At 35.8% G+C, this 19,446-nt stretch overlaps 1 protein-coding gene across 3 annotated transcripts in view; it reads left to right on the top strand.

Moving 5' to 3' along the window:
- Window positions 1-19,083, top strand: part of GABRA2 (gamma-aminobutyric acid type A receptor subunit alpha2) — a 156,681-nt gene extending 137,598 nt beyond the window's left edge. For 2 of the 3 annotated variants that reach the window (XM_088836046.1, XM_088836045.1), the window contains exons 9-11: window positions 4,004-4,206; window positions 10,318-10,497; window positions 17,487-19,083. In XM_088836046.1, the coding sequence (XP_088692172.1) occupies window positions 4,004-4,206; window positions 10,318-10,497; window positions 17,487-17,783 (680 nt within the window). In that variant the 3' untranslated portion in view covers window positions 17,784-19,083. The remainder of the gene's footprint in view (window positions 1-4,003; window positions 4,207-10,317; window positions 10,498-17,486) is intronic. The other variant, XM_088836047.1, reaches the window with a different exon arrangement.
- The last annotated feature ends 363 nt before the right edge of the window (window positions 19,084-19,446 follow it).

Below are 19,446 nucleotides of genomic sequence, written 5' to 3'. Positions count from 1 at the left end.
AAAAGTATATACCATTTAAAAAAATAAAAAGATTCATTAGAAACTGTAGCTAAGGAAGCCCAAGTGTTTCAATAAATAGACAAAGACTTTAAATAAGTTACATTAGATAAAATAGAACAGCTAAAGGAAATCATGTCTAAAGAATGAAAGTGTACTAATGATGCCTCATCAAACATAGAATATCAAATCAATAGAAATTATAAAAAGTAAACAAGTAGAAATTCAACATTTCAAAAGTACCATAATTGAAAAGAAAAATTTACTAGAGGAGCTTAATAGTAGATTAATGCAAACAGAAGAAAAAATCAGTGAACTCAGAGATAAGTCAGTTAAGATTCTTAAATATGGGAAACCAGGAGTAAAAAAAAAAAAAAGAGGAAAAATAATCAGTGCCTAAGACACTTGTGGCATATTATCAAGCATGTCAATATATGTACAGTGGTAGTCATGGAAGGAGAGAAGAGGGATAGAAAGATTAAAATATTTGAAAAATAGTGGTCAAAATTTTTCAGCTTTAATGAAAAACACAAATCAACTCATTCAAGAAGTTCAATAATCCAGACAAATCACAAGAGGAAAAAATTCCCTGCAGATCAATCTCTCTTATGAATATAGATTCAAATGTCCTCAACAGGAAACTAACAAACTGAAACCAGCCACACATAAAAGGGATTGCACACTTGTGACCAAGTGTAATTTACCTCAGGAAAGTAAGGTTGGTTAAACATACAAAAATCAATAAATGTAATAATCCCAAATAGATTTATGGAATATGGAAAAAAACACACCATCATCTCAATAGACTCTGAAAAACATAAAACATCCTTTCATGATAAAAAAATGTCAGTGAACTAGCCCTAGAAAAGGACCTCTTTAACCCAATAAAGAGGCTATTTAGAGGTGAAAGATTAAAACTTTAGTTCTAACATCAGGAACAAGACAAGGATGTCTGCATTCACCAATTCTATTCAACGTCATACTACAGGCATTAGCCAGGGAAGGTAAGCAAGAAAAACAAAAGGCATCCAATTTGGAAAGGAAGAAATAAAACTCTACATGCAGTCACATATTCTTATATATAGAAAACTTTTAATAAACCACATAAAAACTATTAGAGATAATATTGTCAGGAAAATGTCAGGTAGATCAATGCACAAAAAAATCAGCTTTGTTTCTGTACAATAGCAATGAGTAATCTAAAATGGAAATAAAGGTATTTTTATTTACATAACAGCTCAAAGAATAAAATACCTATAAATAAATTTAAGTTTAAAGGTGAAAAACTTATAAACTGAAAATTACAAAATGTTGCTGAAAGGAATTGAAGTTCTAAATAAATGGAAATGACATATGTATGTCCAATTAAAATGGATAGATTTATTGTAGTTAATATGGCAATATTTCCCCAAACAAGGAATTTCATGCAACATCTACCAAAACTCCAAGGACATTTTTTGAAAAAAATGAGTAAACTTACCATAAAATCATAGGGAGGTGTAAGGGACCCTGAATAGCTAAAATAATCTTGAAAAAGAATAAGAAAGTTGGAGGACTCATGCTTCCCAATTTCAACACTTACCCTAAAACTATGTTATCAAAACTGTGAATTTTGTATCAAGACAGACATGTAGATGAATGGAATAGAAGTCCAGTATATATATGGTTGAATCCCTTCAGTGTTCACCAGAGACTACCACAACATTGTAAATTGGCTATGAGTTCAGTTCAGTTCAGTTCAGTCACTCAGTCGTCTCCGACTCTTTACTCTTTGTGACCCCATGGACTGCAGCATGCCAGGCTTCCCTGTCCATCACCAACTCCTGGAGCTTACTCAAACTCATGTCCATTGAGTTGGTGATGCCATCCAACCATCTAATCCTCTGTTGTCGCCTTCTCCTGCCTTCAATCTTTCCCAACATCAGGATCTTTTCAAATGAGCCAGTTCTTCACATCAGGTGGCCAAAGTATTGGAATTTCAGCCTCAGCATCAGTCCTTCCAATGAATATTCAGGACTGATTTCCTTTAGAATGGACTGGTTAGATATACCCCAGTATAAAATAAAAAGTTTCAAGTTTGAAAACAAGAAGAATTGAAAGTCCAGAAGTAAACCCATCTTTGATCAGTTGATTTCATCAACAGTGGTTAAGATCATTTAATGAGGAAAGAAGTCTTTTCATAAGTGGTGTTGGGACCACTTGGCTATCCATGTGCAGAAGAATGGATCTGGACATCTACCATATACAAAAATCACCTCAAAAAGGACCAAAGACCTAAATGTAAGATCTAAAACTATAAAACTCACAAGAAAATATAGGTTAAAATCTTTATGACCTCAGATTAGGCAACAATTTCTTAGATGTAGTATTCCAATTTTTAATCCCTAAGGAGAATTTCATTGATCCACATCATCTTCAATGCCAGGATAATATCAGTCTTTCAAAGTTTTGCTAACATTTTGCTGATAATACTGTTTTTAAATGCATCTCATTATTGCTTTTTTTCCTTGACTGCTGATGAAGTTAAATTTATTTTCATGTCAAATACATGTATATATGTGTGTGTGCATGGGGGGATAGGTTGTTGTTTGTATGTGTGGGTATAACTGTATTGTATTCTATTTAATTATTGTACTGTACCAAATTCTCAAAAGCAAACACCATCTAAAATCTTTCACAGTTTGGTGCATGTTAACACAATATATTTCTTAAATGTGTTATATAATATTGACTCAGCAGCAGGTGAGCTAAATTTATTTTTTTTAGCTAAATTTATCTTTCTACCTTTCATTCTTACTACTACCATCATATTCCCAGATTCATTCATTCATGACTAAATAGAATTATTGCTATTTTGAATTGCTAACTCTATGGTAAGTGAGGAAAAAAGCTGCTTTTTTTATCCTAAGGGAAAGTAACAATTAAAATATAAAAGAATTTCATTATCTGAATGAACATTTCTTCAACATTTTGATTCTTTTAATTTAGTATATCCTCTGTGTACATAATTGGGCTTCCCAGGTGGCACTAGTGGTAAAGAACCCTCCTGTCAGTGCAGGAGACGTAGAAGACATGGGTTTGATCTCTGAGTTGGAAAGATGCCCTGGAGAAGGGCATGGCAACCCACTTCAGTATTCTTGCCTGGACAATCCCATGGACAGAGGAGCCTTGCAGGCTACAGTCCATGTGGTCACAAGGAGTCCGACACGAATGAAGAGACTTATCATGCAAGCATGCATGTACATAATTAATCCTCTCTTGAATCTTTGATAAAGCAGGTAACTGTAGACATTTTGACTGCTGATGTTGTGACTGTCTTCTGAGTTATTGCTTTCTTTTTACTTAACCATTGTGATTTCCCTAAACAACATTCCTTAAACCAACGGAGGTATAAACTACTCCTTAAAATTAGTGATTAATATTTTATAAGGTATAGCATTTAGTTGCTTGTTTTTTCTGTAGATTCTAAGCTTCATTATTAAAGAAATTCCATCCTCACAATACTAGCCAGTCTAGAAAATTTCATAGTTAGCCTAGCTATCCTTAGAATGAAGAACTTCTTAATCATAGTTCTATTGTGATCACTAGTGTGGATGACTGGTCCATTGCTTAGAATGAGTCAAATAAATGATGAACAAATTAATGTGAAGCTTTGTGAAGGATTTTTAAAATTAATGTTAATGGGAAATGGGTCAATTTCAAGTACCTGCTTTCTTCATCGGAAATTCTACTTCAGTTTCACCAGTCTTTCTAACCTCAATGGTACTTAAGAGGAAAAGGAGATTCATACAAACAAAAATGAAAAAGCAAAGCATTTCAGAGTCATCACTTCAAAAAATATAATAACCATTTATGATAATTAACTTTGCATTATTTTCTTTCAGAAGATTTCTGTTTGCTTTTCTAGTGGCTAAAGGTGGCAGTGAAAGTACCTTTGAAGAAAAATATATTTCCATTGCTATCGTGCTGGTATTTGTTGATGTTTTTGCTTCCTATCTTTTTGCAGGAGTAACAACTGTTTTAACAATGACAACTCTAAGCATCAGTGCTAGGAATTCTCTCCCCAAAGTGGCTTATGCAACTGCCATGGACTGGTTTATTGCTGTTTGCTATGCATTTGTGTTCTCTGCCCTAATTGAATTTGCAACTGTTAATTACTTCACCAAAAGAGGATGGGCTTGGGATGGAAAGAGTGTAGTAAATGACAAGGTAAGTGAGAACTTCCTTCTAACTGTGATTAAGCAAATCCCTCAACCCATTTAGCTTGTAACAGATACTGTTCCTCAAATTTGACAGTAAGAACATTCAAACATAAAGCTTTCTTTTAAAGTATGCTCTTGCCTGAAATCCTTTAGGAGTGCTGATATTATTACTTCTGTTAAAACCACGTCCTAGCATCAGTTGAGCTCTGACAGTGCGTCAAGCACTTGCTAAGTTTTCTACATATGCTCTCTCATAATCTTTACAACTTTATAACTAGGATCTCTGTTTAATTCTCTCTCTCTCTCTTTTTTTTATGAAGGTATAGCTTAGTGAAGTTATTTACTTGCCCAAGTTCACAAAAGTTAATGTTTACTTAAACCCAGATCTGCCTGACCATTAAGTTCATGCCTTTAACCACACCACTTTCCAGTAAAAAGATTTGGGGAAAAGAAAAGTGTGCATTAATTTTACCAATTATAGAATCTCAGGCCCTATCAGTGGGCTGAGTTACTCTTCAGAGTTACTCTTCAGAGGTGGGGGTATCATTTCTGTTGCTTGGATGTAAAAGAACTCGCAAGATTGTAATCGCTCCCATGTTGTATGGAATAAGTAAGTAGGTAGGAATGCCTTGACATTTTCAGTTGCTCATTTAGTCCACAAGAGAAAAACATTTATCTTTAAGACTAACTTCTTTGGGAATTATTGATGTCTATTTTTCGGTTTCAGGTACTGAAGGAAGTGTGAGTTTTGTGCATTGATAAATAGCCATTTCCTTTCTCAGTCTGCCTTAAGAGGATCCTTTGTATACATCAGCCTTAAGAGGAGCCTTTGTATACATCACAATGAGATATAAAGTTTTATCAATAATAATAAAAAATCCTACTTGGAGGGTTTCTTTTTTACAAAGTATCTACCTGAATACCCTTCCATTAAGTTTGGAACAACATACTTGCTGATTTTCCCTTTCAGTTACTTGAATATAATTTTTTTCTAATTTATATGATGATATTGACATTGATATTGTAGTCTTTTCCCTTAACTTTATAAACTGTTAAAATTTTAACGAGTGCTGATTTATTTCATTTTATAAGCTATATTTTGTATACTAATAGTCAATGAGTAAATATTAAAGAAAATCTGATTAATTTTCTATGCTTAACTTTTAGGTTATTTTGCCATTCCCATCACATTTTATTGTTGATTTTTCATTGCTATCTATGCAGTTACTTCTTTTAAGTTATGTAAGTTACACATGCACTTTCATACTAACATTTTTTGAAGATAAAATGCTTTGCAAATACATCACAAAAGATAAATAGTGGTTTGCGATGTAAATCCATGTAGAAATATATTGACATTTTATTTTTAATGCATTGAGGTACCAATCAAATTGACATTGTGATTTGGCATATCAAATAATATGCCTTCTCATCCCTGAACTTGGAAAATACAAGTACCTATAAATACATAAAAAACCAGATTCCTAATAATGCATTCTAAAAGCAATAACCTGACAGAGACAAATACTAGATTTAAGTCTATGCACATATCAGATCACATATAGTGCAGGATAAATCTTGGTTGAGATCATTTATGCTCCAACCTAATTTGTAGGAAAACAACTAACAAAATTTGTATTATTTCAGTTCTAAGTGTTTCACGTTCAGTGGTTAAGTTAAAGGGAACATTACATCAGGCTCCTTGCTTGTTGTTAACTACTTTTCCATAGCTAGAGTGCCAAACACAGTGTCGGGCAATTAGTATGCAATGAAGGAAGTTTTGTTGAATAAAAGAATAAATTGATTTTTGCTATTAAATCTGGCAGTGTAATACCAATGACAAGACTTCTTCGCCTGCATGGAAGATCTTTTAATACTTTACAGTAGTAAATTTATCAGGGGGTACTCATCCATTTTCATGATTCAAATACATTTGTTCTTAAAACTAAAAGGATACGTAGTGGAAAGCCTCAAACTAGCACATCTGCCTAAAAAAAAAATCAAGCAATTTACTCTGTTTTAGTTTTACTTAGATTTAATTAAGTGGAAAACAGTAATTTTCCTGAAATACGAAGTTGTTATCCATAGGCCAAAATGGGTTCCTTTTAGTTGAACCAGACTGGAGGAAGCCCTCATTTTTGGAGTTAGTAAACATAAGTAAATGCACTTAATGATCTGTCAATTCAAAGCATATATAAAAAGTTTTCTAAGGTTTGTTAACTGACAAGTATTAATTTGTCTCATGGGGATAATCACTTGGAGATTCATATTAAAATTGTATGTTTGAAAAAAGAAATATGTCTTTAACATACAGTTTATATGTAGATCATGCTCTGATGATCTTTAAGGTTAGTTTTCACAAACAGATAAATAAATTCATTTGCTTCATATTCAAGCTACATTTGAGCCCTCTATTAGAGGACAAAGCCTGTCTTGCTCTGTGATCTTGCACAAGATTGTACACTACTTTTTGCCTCAGGTATGAAATTAGTTAACACTTTATCGATCTAAAAATTTAGTGCAGGATCAAATAATTCAACTTCACTTATTTATGCCTTTTTCTAATGAAAGTATCTATTTATTCAACTTCCCAAAATCTTCTGTAACCTTCCTCAAGACTAATTTTTCTACCTTATCTCTTGATTCCTTTTCCTCTTGTTCCTTTTTCAATATTAAACCATCAGTTATTATTTTCTTCTCTTACTTCTTCAAAGCCATCTTCTCTTTTTCAACTGCTTCCTGTAAGTTTCTAATGGTGCCTAATATACTTAATTTATACTTTAAATATACTTAATTTAAAGGCAAACACAAAACTCTCTCCAGATTCTATCACCCATTCCCCATCCTCAGATTTCCCATTCTTCTTTTTCCATTCAAGCTTTTTGAAAGCATTGCTTGTAAAGTGTATGTTCTCACTTTCAGTTTAATTTTCAGCTCACTATAATCAGGTTATCTTTCCATTTACTGTCCTGTAGCTGAAGGATTCCAGCCTCTGCATTTTTAAATCAGATAATTTTTCTTAAGGGATTCCCATTGAACCCATTGAATGCTGTTATACTCCAAGACTCCATTTCAGGTCCAAGTCAGCAACTTTTTCTCTTCTGTCAGGCCTTTAAAACAGGTCTTAGAATATCACCTTCCTTCCTTAAATCTTGACGGCTTCCACTATTAATTTTATTCTTTGAGATTCTTTGCCTAAGTTTGGAGTATGTCCAGTCTACCTAGCATTTGCTCTTGTTTATCCCCAAAGACAGTCATTTAAATTTATTTTTTTGTTCTTGCTCTTACTATGTGATTCTCATTTTAAGGATTTTACTGAAAATACTTGTAGAGATGTCAGCCACACTATGCATTGTCTACTGTTTATTATCTCTAAATAGATAAAACCTACTCATCCTCAGCCAGTGTGAAGTGAAGTGAAAATTGCTCAGTCATGTCCAACTCTTTGCGACCCCATGGACTATACTGTCCATGGAATTCTCCAGGCCAGAATACTGGAGTGGGTTGCTGTTCCCTTCTCCAGGGGATTTTCCCAACCCAGGGATCGAACCCGGGTCTCCTGCTTTGCGGTCAGATTCTTTACCAGCTGAGCCACAACAGAAGCCCAAGAATCCCTTCTCCAGGGGCTCTTTCTGACTCAGGAATCAAGCTGGGGCCTCCTGCACTGCAGACAGATTCTTTACCAGCTGAACTATCAGGGAAGCCCAATCCTCAGGAAGTTTCTGAACACTTGCTCCCCTGACCCCTGAAAAATTAGATCATTTTATAAGTATGTATAGTATCTTGCTCTTTTGCATTTCATTCTTTATTACAGCTTATAATTGCATGCTTAGGTCCTAGCTCTTTCACTGTTCATGGCAACAATGACCACATTTATTTTAATATATCATTTATTCTTGGCCCTTTGTACAGGGCTTACTGTGCATATTAGTTTTCAATAAATGTGGTATAAATTAACTAAGCATAACCAAATCATAACCACAGCCCACACTTTTATCTTACCTTCCTCAGTTATTATACCTTTCTTTTAACTTTCAGGTTCATATATCCAACAGGTACCCATGTTCTACATGAACATGATTTTTCAAACTTTGCATATCTCTTTTAAAAGATGAAAGAAACAGCAAGCAACCAAAAAATAAAATGTCCTAAGTGCCTATTTTTTCATATGTATCTCAGTTCATGGCAAAACCTAGTTTCACCTACTGACAACTTGAAAGCATCCCTTGAGATCCAACCAGCTGTCAAATGTCCATTTTCCTACGTGTATGTCCACAGGCCATGCCCTTACCACCTTTCATTATTTTCAGTCTGTTTATTCCTCATTATCTCTAATCACGTCTCCTTTTAATCCATTCTGTACAGTAGTTCCAGAGATATCTTTCTAAAACAGAAATATGATCATTTATTTTTTAGCTCTTTAACGAATTGCTAAAAGCAATTTTTCAAGCATCTCAGCTAATATGGCCCAAATTCATAGCTTTCGGATCATGAATGATAAGAAATTATTTTGCTGTTTATTGTGCACTTACCACTATGTGCCTGGGAATATCTCCATGTCAAAATGAGGAATATAAGATTCATCAAGTAAAGTTACTTGCTCAAGATCACACATCTAATAAATGGTGAATCCAAGATTGAACAGATCTGAAGTCCATGCTCATATTCTTCCTCTAGCCATTAAAAACATCCCCAACTATCCTTGCCTCTTCCCATCTCCATGACATTAGATGTGTTGATCCCTCTTGCTAAAATACCCTCTCCTTTCTTTCCTAACCGATGACCTACTTATTCCCTAAGACCTATCCAATTGTATGTAATTGCTACCCACCATTATGCTTTTACAGTACTTGCCACAAATTCCTTTTATGTAACCTTATTACATTATACTTTTATTGTAAACAAAGCTAACAGTAAATTATATGATCTAGAGGAGAATGGTTTTGTCTTATTCGTTATTTCTCTGCTAATATCTAACATAATGTTTAGCACATAGCTTTTTGAATTAAATTTTAAAATATACTTTTACTCTCTTAAGACTGTTTTTACTTCTAAATATTAGTCAGTGGTTCTACACTGGCCAAGAAAAGCATATTCTTTGGAAATACACTACATATTAAATTACTGAAAACACATGCATAGCACCATAATACCTAAACTAACATGAACTATGCCATTATTTTGGGATTCACTCCATGGAAATCACATTGCATCACATTTCAAGTGCTTTTATTCATCTATTTGTATTTTTTAAGATCCTTCTTTGTTCCAAAAGCATTTCAGACAGTCTATCAAAAGAATGTATGTACTTATATTATTATAATATTGTATAAATAGAAGTAGAAAATCAGGATGAAGGAAAATAGACTTCAAATATGTCCACCATTTGGGCCAGAATATTAACTGTAGTCCGTATCTGTGCTGTGTGCTTTGCTTAGTCACTCAGTTGTGTCCCACTCTTTGCAACCCCATGGACTGTAGCCTGTCAGGTTCCTCTGTCCATGGGGATTATCCAGGCCAGAATACAGGAGTGGGTAGCCTATCCCTTCTCCATGGGAACTTCCTGACCCAGGAATTGAAACAGGGTCTCCTGCATTGCAGGCAGATTCTTTACCAGCTGAACTACCAGGAAGCCCAGTCCATAGCTAGAATAGCTAAGATTCATATTCTAAGCTTCTTGGCTATGAGAATGAACCATAGGGGGAAGCTTATTTCCCTTTAACCAAAAAATGGAAGTATTAAATTTTCTCAGAAAAAAAAAAAATCCTATACTGAATTCTCTTTTTTAAACAATATAATATGGGTTTTATATTAGAAAAGGGCTTCCCTTGTAGCACAGTTGGTAAATAATCTGCCTGCAATGCAGGAGATCAGGGTTCAATCCCTGGGTCAGGAAGATCCCCTGGAGAAGGAAATGGCAACCCACTCCAGTATTCTTTCCTGGAGAATCCCATGAACTGAGGAGCCTGGCAGACTATAGTCCATGGGGTTGCAAGGGTCAGACAGGACTTAGCAACTAAGCCACCACTATATTAGAAAAAGTTGGGTGCTATTGCAAGTAATGTCAGCATTTTCCCAATAAATGCAGTAATTAATTTCATATTGATGTTTCTTGTAGTCCCCTTCAATAAAAGCTGAAGGCATTACATTAACTTACAACTCAGTGAAGGCAATTCTTCAAGGAGCTAAGCTAATATGGTCCAAGTATATAGCTTTCTCATGGCACAATTTTATCCAAGGAAAGACTTTAGAGTACTTAGAGAAGTGGATGGACTGTATAACCTTCAAACAATCTTCTGTAAGTATCACTTTTCTTAGGATGGTTAGCAGACAATTGACAATACCATTATCTAATCAGGGAGCATGTTGTTTTTTTACAAATAATGGGCTTTCTAGTAGCCGCAATGACTGTAAAAAAGCAACACTGTATATAGAAAGAGCATAGATTTGCCACTTTGGAAACTTGGGGTTTTCTCCAAAGACTATTGTATTTAGTGTTATATTTATGAGAGCTCCATTTCCTTATGCTAAGGGACACTCTCTGAGATTCTTTCCGACTCTTAAACTGTGATTGCTATTTTCATTTATACACAGGTCATTTCAGTACTAGGTGTCTACTTTTTAGCTAAAGCATTTACTCAATTTACTAATGCATCATTTTATCTAATACTCTAAGAAAACTGAGATTGATTTGCCACAATGGTGTAAGACATTTTGATTTTTATAATCAGGAGTTTCCCAGACTGAACTTTTAAGTATATATTTGGACACTCTAATAAGTAATAACCTCAAGATATTCTGATTCTTATAAAACATCCTTTAAAAAATAGAAAGTTTATTAGTATGTATTATAATTCCTTCTCATTCCACTTAAGTAACAGCATCAACAGATTCTATAGCAGCATAATTTTCTTTTTTCCCTGGATAATGTATAAAAATAAATCATTTACTGCTTTGGTGTATAACCATATTTTCCTGCTTCTCTTTTATATGTCTCAATCACAAGTAAAACAATTTCCACACATATGTGGAAATTCCAGAGTGTTATTTTTCAGTTGAGCTTATTTTATTATTTCCTAGTCTTCTACATCTATAAATGGTGCAATTGAGGACTTTAGGGATAGTTAGATAATATAATTGTAGAATACACTATTAGAATCCATTTCTATTAATTTAATAAATACTTATTGTACTCTACAAAATACTTTTTATGGTTATGTGCATTGTATACACTTATGTATATCATTCCAGTAGATGTCATTCATTTATCATGAAGCAAACATTTTTTTGAGCCTGCACTGTGCCAGGAATTTGCTAGAAGCTCTGCATTGCCCTTTCTCTGCCTTCAAGGAGTTTACAATCAAGTAAAAGAGGAAAAGAAGTGAAAAAGTTTTATGTGCCACTACAGAGACAAGCAATGAGGTGTGTGGAAGCACATGGAAGGGGTGCTTTTGCAGTAGGTTATTATGTCTCAATAGATGTGATTTTGAGCTGAGTTAGTATAAAACAGATCCTACTAGGCGACCAGTGTGGCTTGATTATCAGCTGCTAGCTCAATTATGGTATCATTCACAGGTTAGGAAATACAGTTTAGGGTATTATTTACAGATTAGGAGGATGTACAGGATTAGGTTGGGAGTGAAAGTAACCTGATTTCATTTCTGGATATGTTATGTCTTAAGTATATGTGGGATATATAGGTGGAGAAGTCTAGTGAAATATAATGGGTAAGAATTCTAGTGAGATAATTCAATCATCCCTGTATTGGTAGCAAAGTGAATTAAATCACTTAAAATTAATAGAAATGAGCAGTGTCAAATTGCCTTCATTTCCCTCATCCTGCTTCCATTTGGTTTTATTCTTCACACTTAACTTTATTTTCTTTACTTATCTTTTCAGCCATATCTGGCCTTATTCATCCAAATGTATAGGTGACTTACCTAAGGTTCTTAAAAATATATCTCATGACAGTGACTGTTTTCATGTAACAATAGAATTCATTGCTCTATTTCTTTTCAAGGGTCTCAGGATTTTAGCATAAGTCAAGGGTTGAAATAAATAAAGTAAAATTGGTATGTGGGGTCAAATGAAGTGGCCCAAGTAGTTAGCATAATGATCATCTGGCTTAATCAGAGGTTTGCCTGATATTCAAAGAAGACTTCATAGCATGATGTCTATAAACTTGATTCTTTTAAATAGAAGTTAGAAAATCCCCTGGACAGAGGAGCCTGGTGCAGGCTACTGTCCACCAGGTCACAAAGAGTCAGACACGACTGAGCGACTTCACTTTCACTTTCACTTAGTAATGAAAAGGACAAGGTAATATCTACTAGTAATGGCCTAGAGTATGGATATTCTTTGATACTATTACTAGCAGATCTGTGTCTTACAAATAACAGTAATAGAACATATTATGTGGACTTAATCTATGTACTCTGCTTTAGAAGATCTTACAATTAAGTAGGGCCAAGGAAATGGCAACCCACTCCAGTGTTCTTGCCTGGAGAATCCCAGGGATGGGGGAGCCTGGTGGGCTTCCATCTATGGGGTCACACAGAGTCGGACACGACTGAAGTGACTTAGCAGCAGCAGCAGCAGCAGCAGATGGTGCTACTGGTAAAGAACACACCTGCCAATGTAGGGGACATAGAGGCGTGGATTTGATCCCTGGGTCAGGAAATTCCCTGGAAGGCATGGCAACCCACTCCAGTATTCTTGCCTGGAGAATCCCCAGGGACAGAGGAGCCGGGCAGGCTATAGTCCATAGTGTTGCAAAGAATTGGACATGACTGAAGCAACTTATCTTGCATGGAGAATTACGTTACAAATTAGTAGAAGTCAGCTATGATTTTAACCGGTTTTTTTTTTCCTATACCCATGTTTTAAAGTTTAAATCTGTAGGAATAATCTGCTTTAAGACAGATTTGTGGTAATCATTTTCAAATGTAATGAAGGGGAGTTATTATATCTTTGAAAACAAGATCTTGTAAGAGTCTGAGTTAGAAAGGCTTTACAGAGCTGTGGCTATGAATAGATGTTTAGCCCTGTGAGGTGCCCTGACCTTCATTCAGTAAATTGGTATGAAATTATAGGTGCCAGCTACTGAGTTTCAACTAGAAATAGTACTCATGGCTGTTGTACTTTCCTTGCTACTGGGTTTGAAAATACTTAAGTTTCCAAGTTCCAAGGGAACATTTTGAAGCCAAAACCCATCATCATTTTGAGCTCTTGAGTCTACCTCTGAAGTTTATACTGATATTCAGAAATTGAAGCTATTCTTTGAACAGTGAAGAGAAAGTATGATGAAATTCTGTTCTTTGGAATGATAAGAAAAGTTGTGAACATATGTTAGAATTTTTAACAGTGCTTATTTTAATGTCCAGCACTGGTTGGGATGAAATAAAGAACATCAACATACAAATATAAAAAACTGATACTAGCCTGATATAGACTAGTACAGCCCTAATAGGTTTTTATAGCTGATGTCCATTCAGACTGGCCAGAGTATCTGTTCTGATTTGTTGATGCTTCTGCTCTGCTGCTGCTGCTGCTAAGTCACTTCAGTCGTGTCCGACTCTGTGCGACCCCATAGACTGCAGCCCACCAGGCTCCCCCGTCCCTGGGATTCTCCAGGCAAGAACACTGGAGTGGGTTGCCATTTCCTTCTCCAATGCATGAAAGTGGAAAGTGAAAGTGAAGTTGCTCAGTCATGTCTGACTTGTAGCGACCCCATGGACTGCAGCCTACCAGGCTCCTCCGTCCATGGGATTTTCTAGGCAAGAGTACTGGAGTGGCTTGCCATTGCCTAGAGTTTGTTAAATATTTTTAGTGTCTCCTGTGTATTTATGTACAATTGAAGGGAATTCAAGTGGGGGGCAGGAATGGTATTGGTAAGTTAGTACAGGAAATGGCAATGTTTAAAACATTTAAATGTTTTAAATCTCTCTTAAAACTAGACGCTGAAGCGAGGAGAGTTTAAAAAACATTCCCAAGGTCCAAATTCTCTATAACTGCAATTAGATGTCATTTTAAGTGATCTGAGATATAATTGCAATAATATAAACACTATATGTTAGAACTTTATGGGTTAAAGTCTTTTAGAAGACTGACCTAGTGATATAAACTCTAGTTGAAATATTTTGAGAAGAAGCACTCTCAGGGTTCACACAGCTTTTGCAAAGATAAAGTCACATATCAGGCTGTTGAAAACAGAGACTTGGAAGCCACACACATTAAGTTTGTGTACTTTTTCAGTCACTTGTTAGACAGGAGACCTGGTCCTGTCATAAAGCCTCTTTAGCTTCCATTTCTGATTGTGTAACTTGGAGTTACAACATAGAACGTGTTTCTTAGCCGTAGTAAATTTTGTCACCAATGGCATGTTAGGCTTAACACTCAACCTGACATATCCTAGTGCTCATAGGTGTTAGTTATCTTTCCTACAGTTATATGCTCTCCCATATGTAACATGGGAAAAGCTGTTTTATAACTTTTACAGAGCTACAAATGATCACCCCTCGGCCTTTTTCTTTTATGCTCCTAGCAAGTCTGGAAGAATGCCTTATCAGCAAGGGAAGGAGGTGAGAGAGAAACCAGATGACAGTGAAGGACAGGAAATGCAGGCCTGTTTACAGATGCTCCTGAAATTTCAGAGGCCTTTTGTTATTTCACTTGAATATTTTGAGAATTCTTATTCAAAATATTGATACTCAAAATTCTGTTATAGGTCAATTGGTCCTCTAAATCTGTTAATTTGCACTACTTGGTCTTCTCTGATAGCTGAGTTGGTAAAGAATCGCCTGCAATGCAGGAGACCCCGGTTCAATTCCTGGGTCAAGAAGATCCCCTGGAGAAGGGATAGGCTACTCACTCCAGTATTCTTGGGTTTCCCTTGTGGCTCAGCTGGTAAAGAATCTGCCTGCAGTTCAGGAGATATGGGTTCGATCCCTCGGTTGGGAAGATTCCCTGGAGAAAGGAAAGACTACCCATTCCAGTATTCTGGCATAGAGAATTCCATGGACTGTATTGTCATGGAGTCAGATACAACTGAGTGACTTTCACTCACTTATTCAAAATATTGATGCTGTAAATTCTGTTCTAGGTCAATTGGTCCTCTAAATCTGTTAACTTAACACTATGTACTATTTTGCTTAATTCATTGCTACCTCATATTTGTTTGCATTCAGGTAACTAATAGTGTGTTTATATTAGTACAAAACTATAGTTACATAATTTTTCAGGTTTTATTAAATAGTGTTATTTAATGTTGAGTAAGTATTTTCAGGTTTCATTAATTTGGCTATATGTTATGTGCCTACCTCATAGGAGGAATCGGGCTAAGGTTTTGATGGTGAAGAAGACAGATACAGCACCAACTTTCATTGACCTTAGATGCTAATAAGAAAAGAAGAGTGTCAATCAGATAATCACACAGTTGAAGAAAGAATTTACTCATTTTGAAGAATGCCATGATGGAAATAAACTCACTGCTCTGAAAGAGTATAGATGGGGAGCAAGGATGGCATTAGATAAAGTGGTTAGGGGATCCTTTTGGAGGAAATAATATTTAAACCAAGACCATAATATGAGAGGAGACTGATGATAGGGAAAATGGGATGGAGAGAAGCCATTCAAGGATGAGGAAATTAAACCACTAGGTGGCATTTCAGATGTTCTGAGGAGCTCCAGTTCCTTACGTCTATGTGCAGAAAGAATTGACAACAGGCAGTCTCTTCAATCGTGTTGTTTTCCCCTCCTCTATGCTGTGAGCATTTGTGGAGCAGGAATCAGGTTGCTTCCTTCGACCCCTGCTGCTGCTGCTAAGTCACTTCAGTCGTGTCCGACTCTGTGTGACCCCATAGACGGAAGCCCACCAGGCTCCCCTGTCCCTGGGATTCTCCAGGCAAGAACACCGGAGTGGGTTGCCATTTCCTTCTCCAATGCATGAAAGTGGAAAGTGAAAGTGAAGTCGCTCAGTCGTGTCCGACCCTTAGCGACCCCACGGACTGCAGCCCACCAGGCTCCTCCATCCATGGGATTTTCTAGGCAAGAGTACTGGAGTGGCTTGCCATTGCCTTCTCCGCTTCGACCCCTTTGTTGCTACCGGTTCAAATTGTATTTTCCTCTTGGTTTTCTCTAGATCAATGGTTGGCTTAATCTAATCTATTAATGATGGACAGGGAGGCCTGGTGTGCTGTGATTCATGGGGTCGCAAAGAGTCGGACACGACTGAGCGACTGAACTGAACTGAACTGAACTGAGGAGCTCCAGTTCTTTATGTCTATGTGCAGAAAGAATTCAGTGAGAGGCAAAGTGATAGATAAGAAGTGATTCATTAGAATAAGATGTTCATGAGATTTAAAAGTGAGCAGATGAGAGGGTATCATACCCCAAGAACTTAATGGGCTACAGTTTTATAATCAAAGGAAGAGAGGGGTGGGGGTGAAAATCACCATATTCCTCATTTTTTGAATAGACATGATATTTCCATCATTAGTTCCTCCTCCATGTCAGGAAGGGGAGTTTTCTTGTCCCTACATGGTCAATCCCGGAGTGTCATGGCACAATGGAAATGAGTAAAAAGGTGGCAACACATGCTAAAAATGGTAAATCATCTCAGGTTTTAGTATAATGTTACCCTTTCCTTATATTTTTGTTTTTAGTGTATGCAGAGGAGTGTGTCCTAGGAATCATTAATTTCTTAAGCTCACTGGGCAGGATGTGGGTCTCATGCCACAATTGTTTAATTGTTTGGGGGCATGTCTCATGCTTCTGTTGCTTGGTTTTATTGCTAAGCAAGCCTGGTTGGTTTTGTATATGGACAGTTTTCTGCCATTGAATAAAAAAATTCCTATATGATTTTGATGTGAAGGGAAGATATCCTATTATGAAGTTAAAGAAATTAAATTTTCAGTGCAAAATTTGAGAGCATTCACTGCAGATGATCATTCCTATTGTTAAATTATTTCCAAATTTCATTTATTCATTTGCTCATTCATTCAACAAATATTTGAGTAAGAGTCCAAAATGTTTCATTTTGCTAAAGTTGTATTTTTAAGCGGTCTATGTAAACAACAAGAAATGGTTCTCCAAGAAAATGGTACCATTGATTTACTCTGGGGATTTCCTCACCCTTGTGGTTTTAGGACTTAATTACTAAATTCCTTCTTTCTAATGTTTAGTGATGCTTATCAAAATACTTTTCTTCAGGATTTGAAACTGGAGTTTGGAAAATATTAAGAAGAAGTCTTAACCCACATTCTATTAATCCTTGTGTTTTTTCAATAGAAAAAAGAAAAAGCCTCTGTGATGATACAGAACAACGCTTATGCAGTAGCTGTTGCCAATTATGCCCCGAATCTTTCAAAAGACCCAGTTCTCTCCACCATCTCCAAAAGCGCAACCACGCCAGAACCCAACAAGAAACCGGAAAACAAGCCAGCCGAGGCCAAGAAGACCTTCAATAGCGTTAGCAAAATTGACAGAATGTCTAGAATAGTTTTCCCAGTTTTGTTTGGCACATTTAATTTAGTTTACTGGGCCACATATTTAAACAGAGAACCTGTATTAGGGGTCAGTCCTTGATTCTAGGCACAGGTTGTCTTTGAGATGTATAGCAACATTAAACTTGGTTTGTTTTGCCATGTACAGTCTGACTAATAACTGCTAATTTGTGAACCAACATGTACAGTATGTATATAGCATCATAGCTTATAGACCTCTAATGGAGACACGCATTTGCTAACTCATGGCAGAAGGCACCCCATGCCCAATGAGCCATTGCCTTTTTAAAAGATTTACCCTCGGAATTGGTCTAAAGTAGATTTCAGGTGATCTGATTTATTTTCTCTTATTCTAACAGCAATGAAAATGGAGATACTATACCACCCTTTATGGACCCTTTTGATTGAGGTCTTACATAGGAGTATTCACTACTGTTACCCAACTATAATGTAAAATAACATTGTCTTTCCAAAATGAATTCCTCTAAATAACAGAGCCTCCTATCTGCAACGTCAGTTCCCTTCTCGAGTGCTCAGAATCCCTGCTAATATAATTGGGAGCTTAGCACACATCTGAAGAAAAACTAGAGATTTGAAATCAGCTTTTAATTACTCTGTTTAGTATCTGTAGCCATGTACATACTACGGCATGACAAAGTCAAATAATTATGAATCACCCTGGCAAGATGTTCGGTGTGCCTAGGATTTAATAACTATTGGAATGCCATGGTCATCACATTTTTCACATCAGAGTTTATTTGAAAGTAATAATTGAAATCCTCCAGATTATTTGAATCATTGGAAACTACCTTAAATTAAAAAAAAAAAAGATGATAAATAGGTCTTAGTATTTCCAGGTATGTGTTGTACTGAAATTGATCAGCTAAATTTTCTTGGTGCTGGAAACTGGAAAAGACATCCAGTTTGGCTGCTGTGGAGCAACATTCATATTGGATTAGAAAATTGTGCCAAAAACTCCCATCAATGAGAATTCATAGGTGTCACAGAGTATATATGAGCACTTATACGATTCTCTCCTTTCCTGTTTACTGCAAATTCTGCCTTAAGGCTTCTTTTCATCAGGACTCAGAAGCCAACTAATTACAAAGAACAGGGCAGTTAATTGGCACATTTTTCTGTCTTGAAAGCAGCTCTTTCAGATAAGAATTAATGTAAATTCTGCTTTTGTAAATTGCAACTTTAAATTTCTCTGACTCAAATTTGCAGCTTTGTATATGAGAAGAGGTTTTGGTAAGAGTTGAACATTTTTAAACTGAAACTTTAAAGCATCACCAATAGATTGTGGATTAGTTCACATGCACAAACAAAACACACACACCCACAATTAACTCAATTAGGATATGTACACAAATACTTAGCTAAATTAGAAACCACAGTTTTCAATTTTATATAATTACTAATTATTAATGAGCAAAATTCATTTTCCTTTTAGAATTTAAAATACTCTTTATGCCCCTGAAATATGTTACAGAGATCATTAACTGTGTCTCATGTTATTAGACTCAACATTTTGGGCAAACTTAAAATCCTTTTGACTCACATATACATTAGCAGTTATTAGTTGACTTTTACTAATAGATACACCTTTATGATGGTGTTTTTGTAGAGACATAAGTAGTCAAATAGTGGCATTTCTTGCAATTTTGTACAGTATTTCAGTATAGTGCATAAATAGGTATGTTCATAAAATCAATAAAAGGAGTTATGGAAACAAGCAAAATCAC

Source organism: Moschus berezovskii, chromosome 5, assembly GCF_049115385.1.
Source record: "Moschus berezovskii isolate FMDL1 chromosome 5, NW_MosBer_1.0, whole genome shotgun sequence".
Lineage (NCBI taxonomy): Eukaryota > Metazoa > Chordata > Mammalia > Artiodactyla > Moschidae > Moschus > Moschus berezovskii.
Note: the sequence above shows the minus strand (reverse complement) of the source record. Positions and strands in the feature narration are given on the sequence as shown.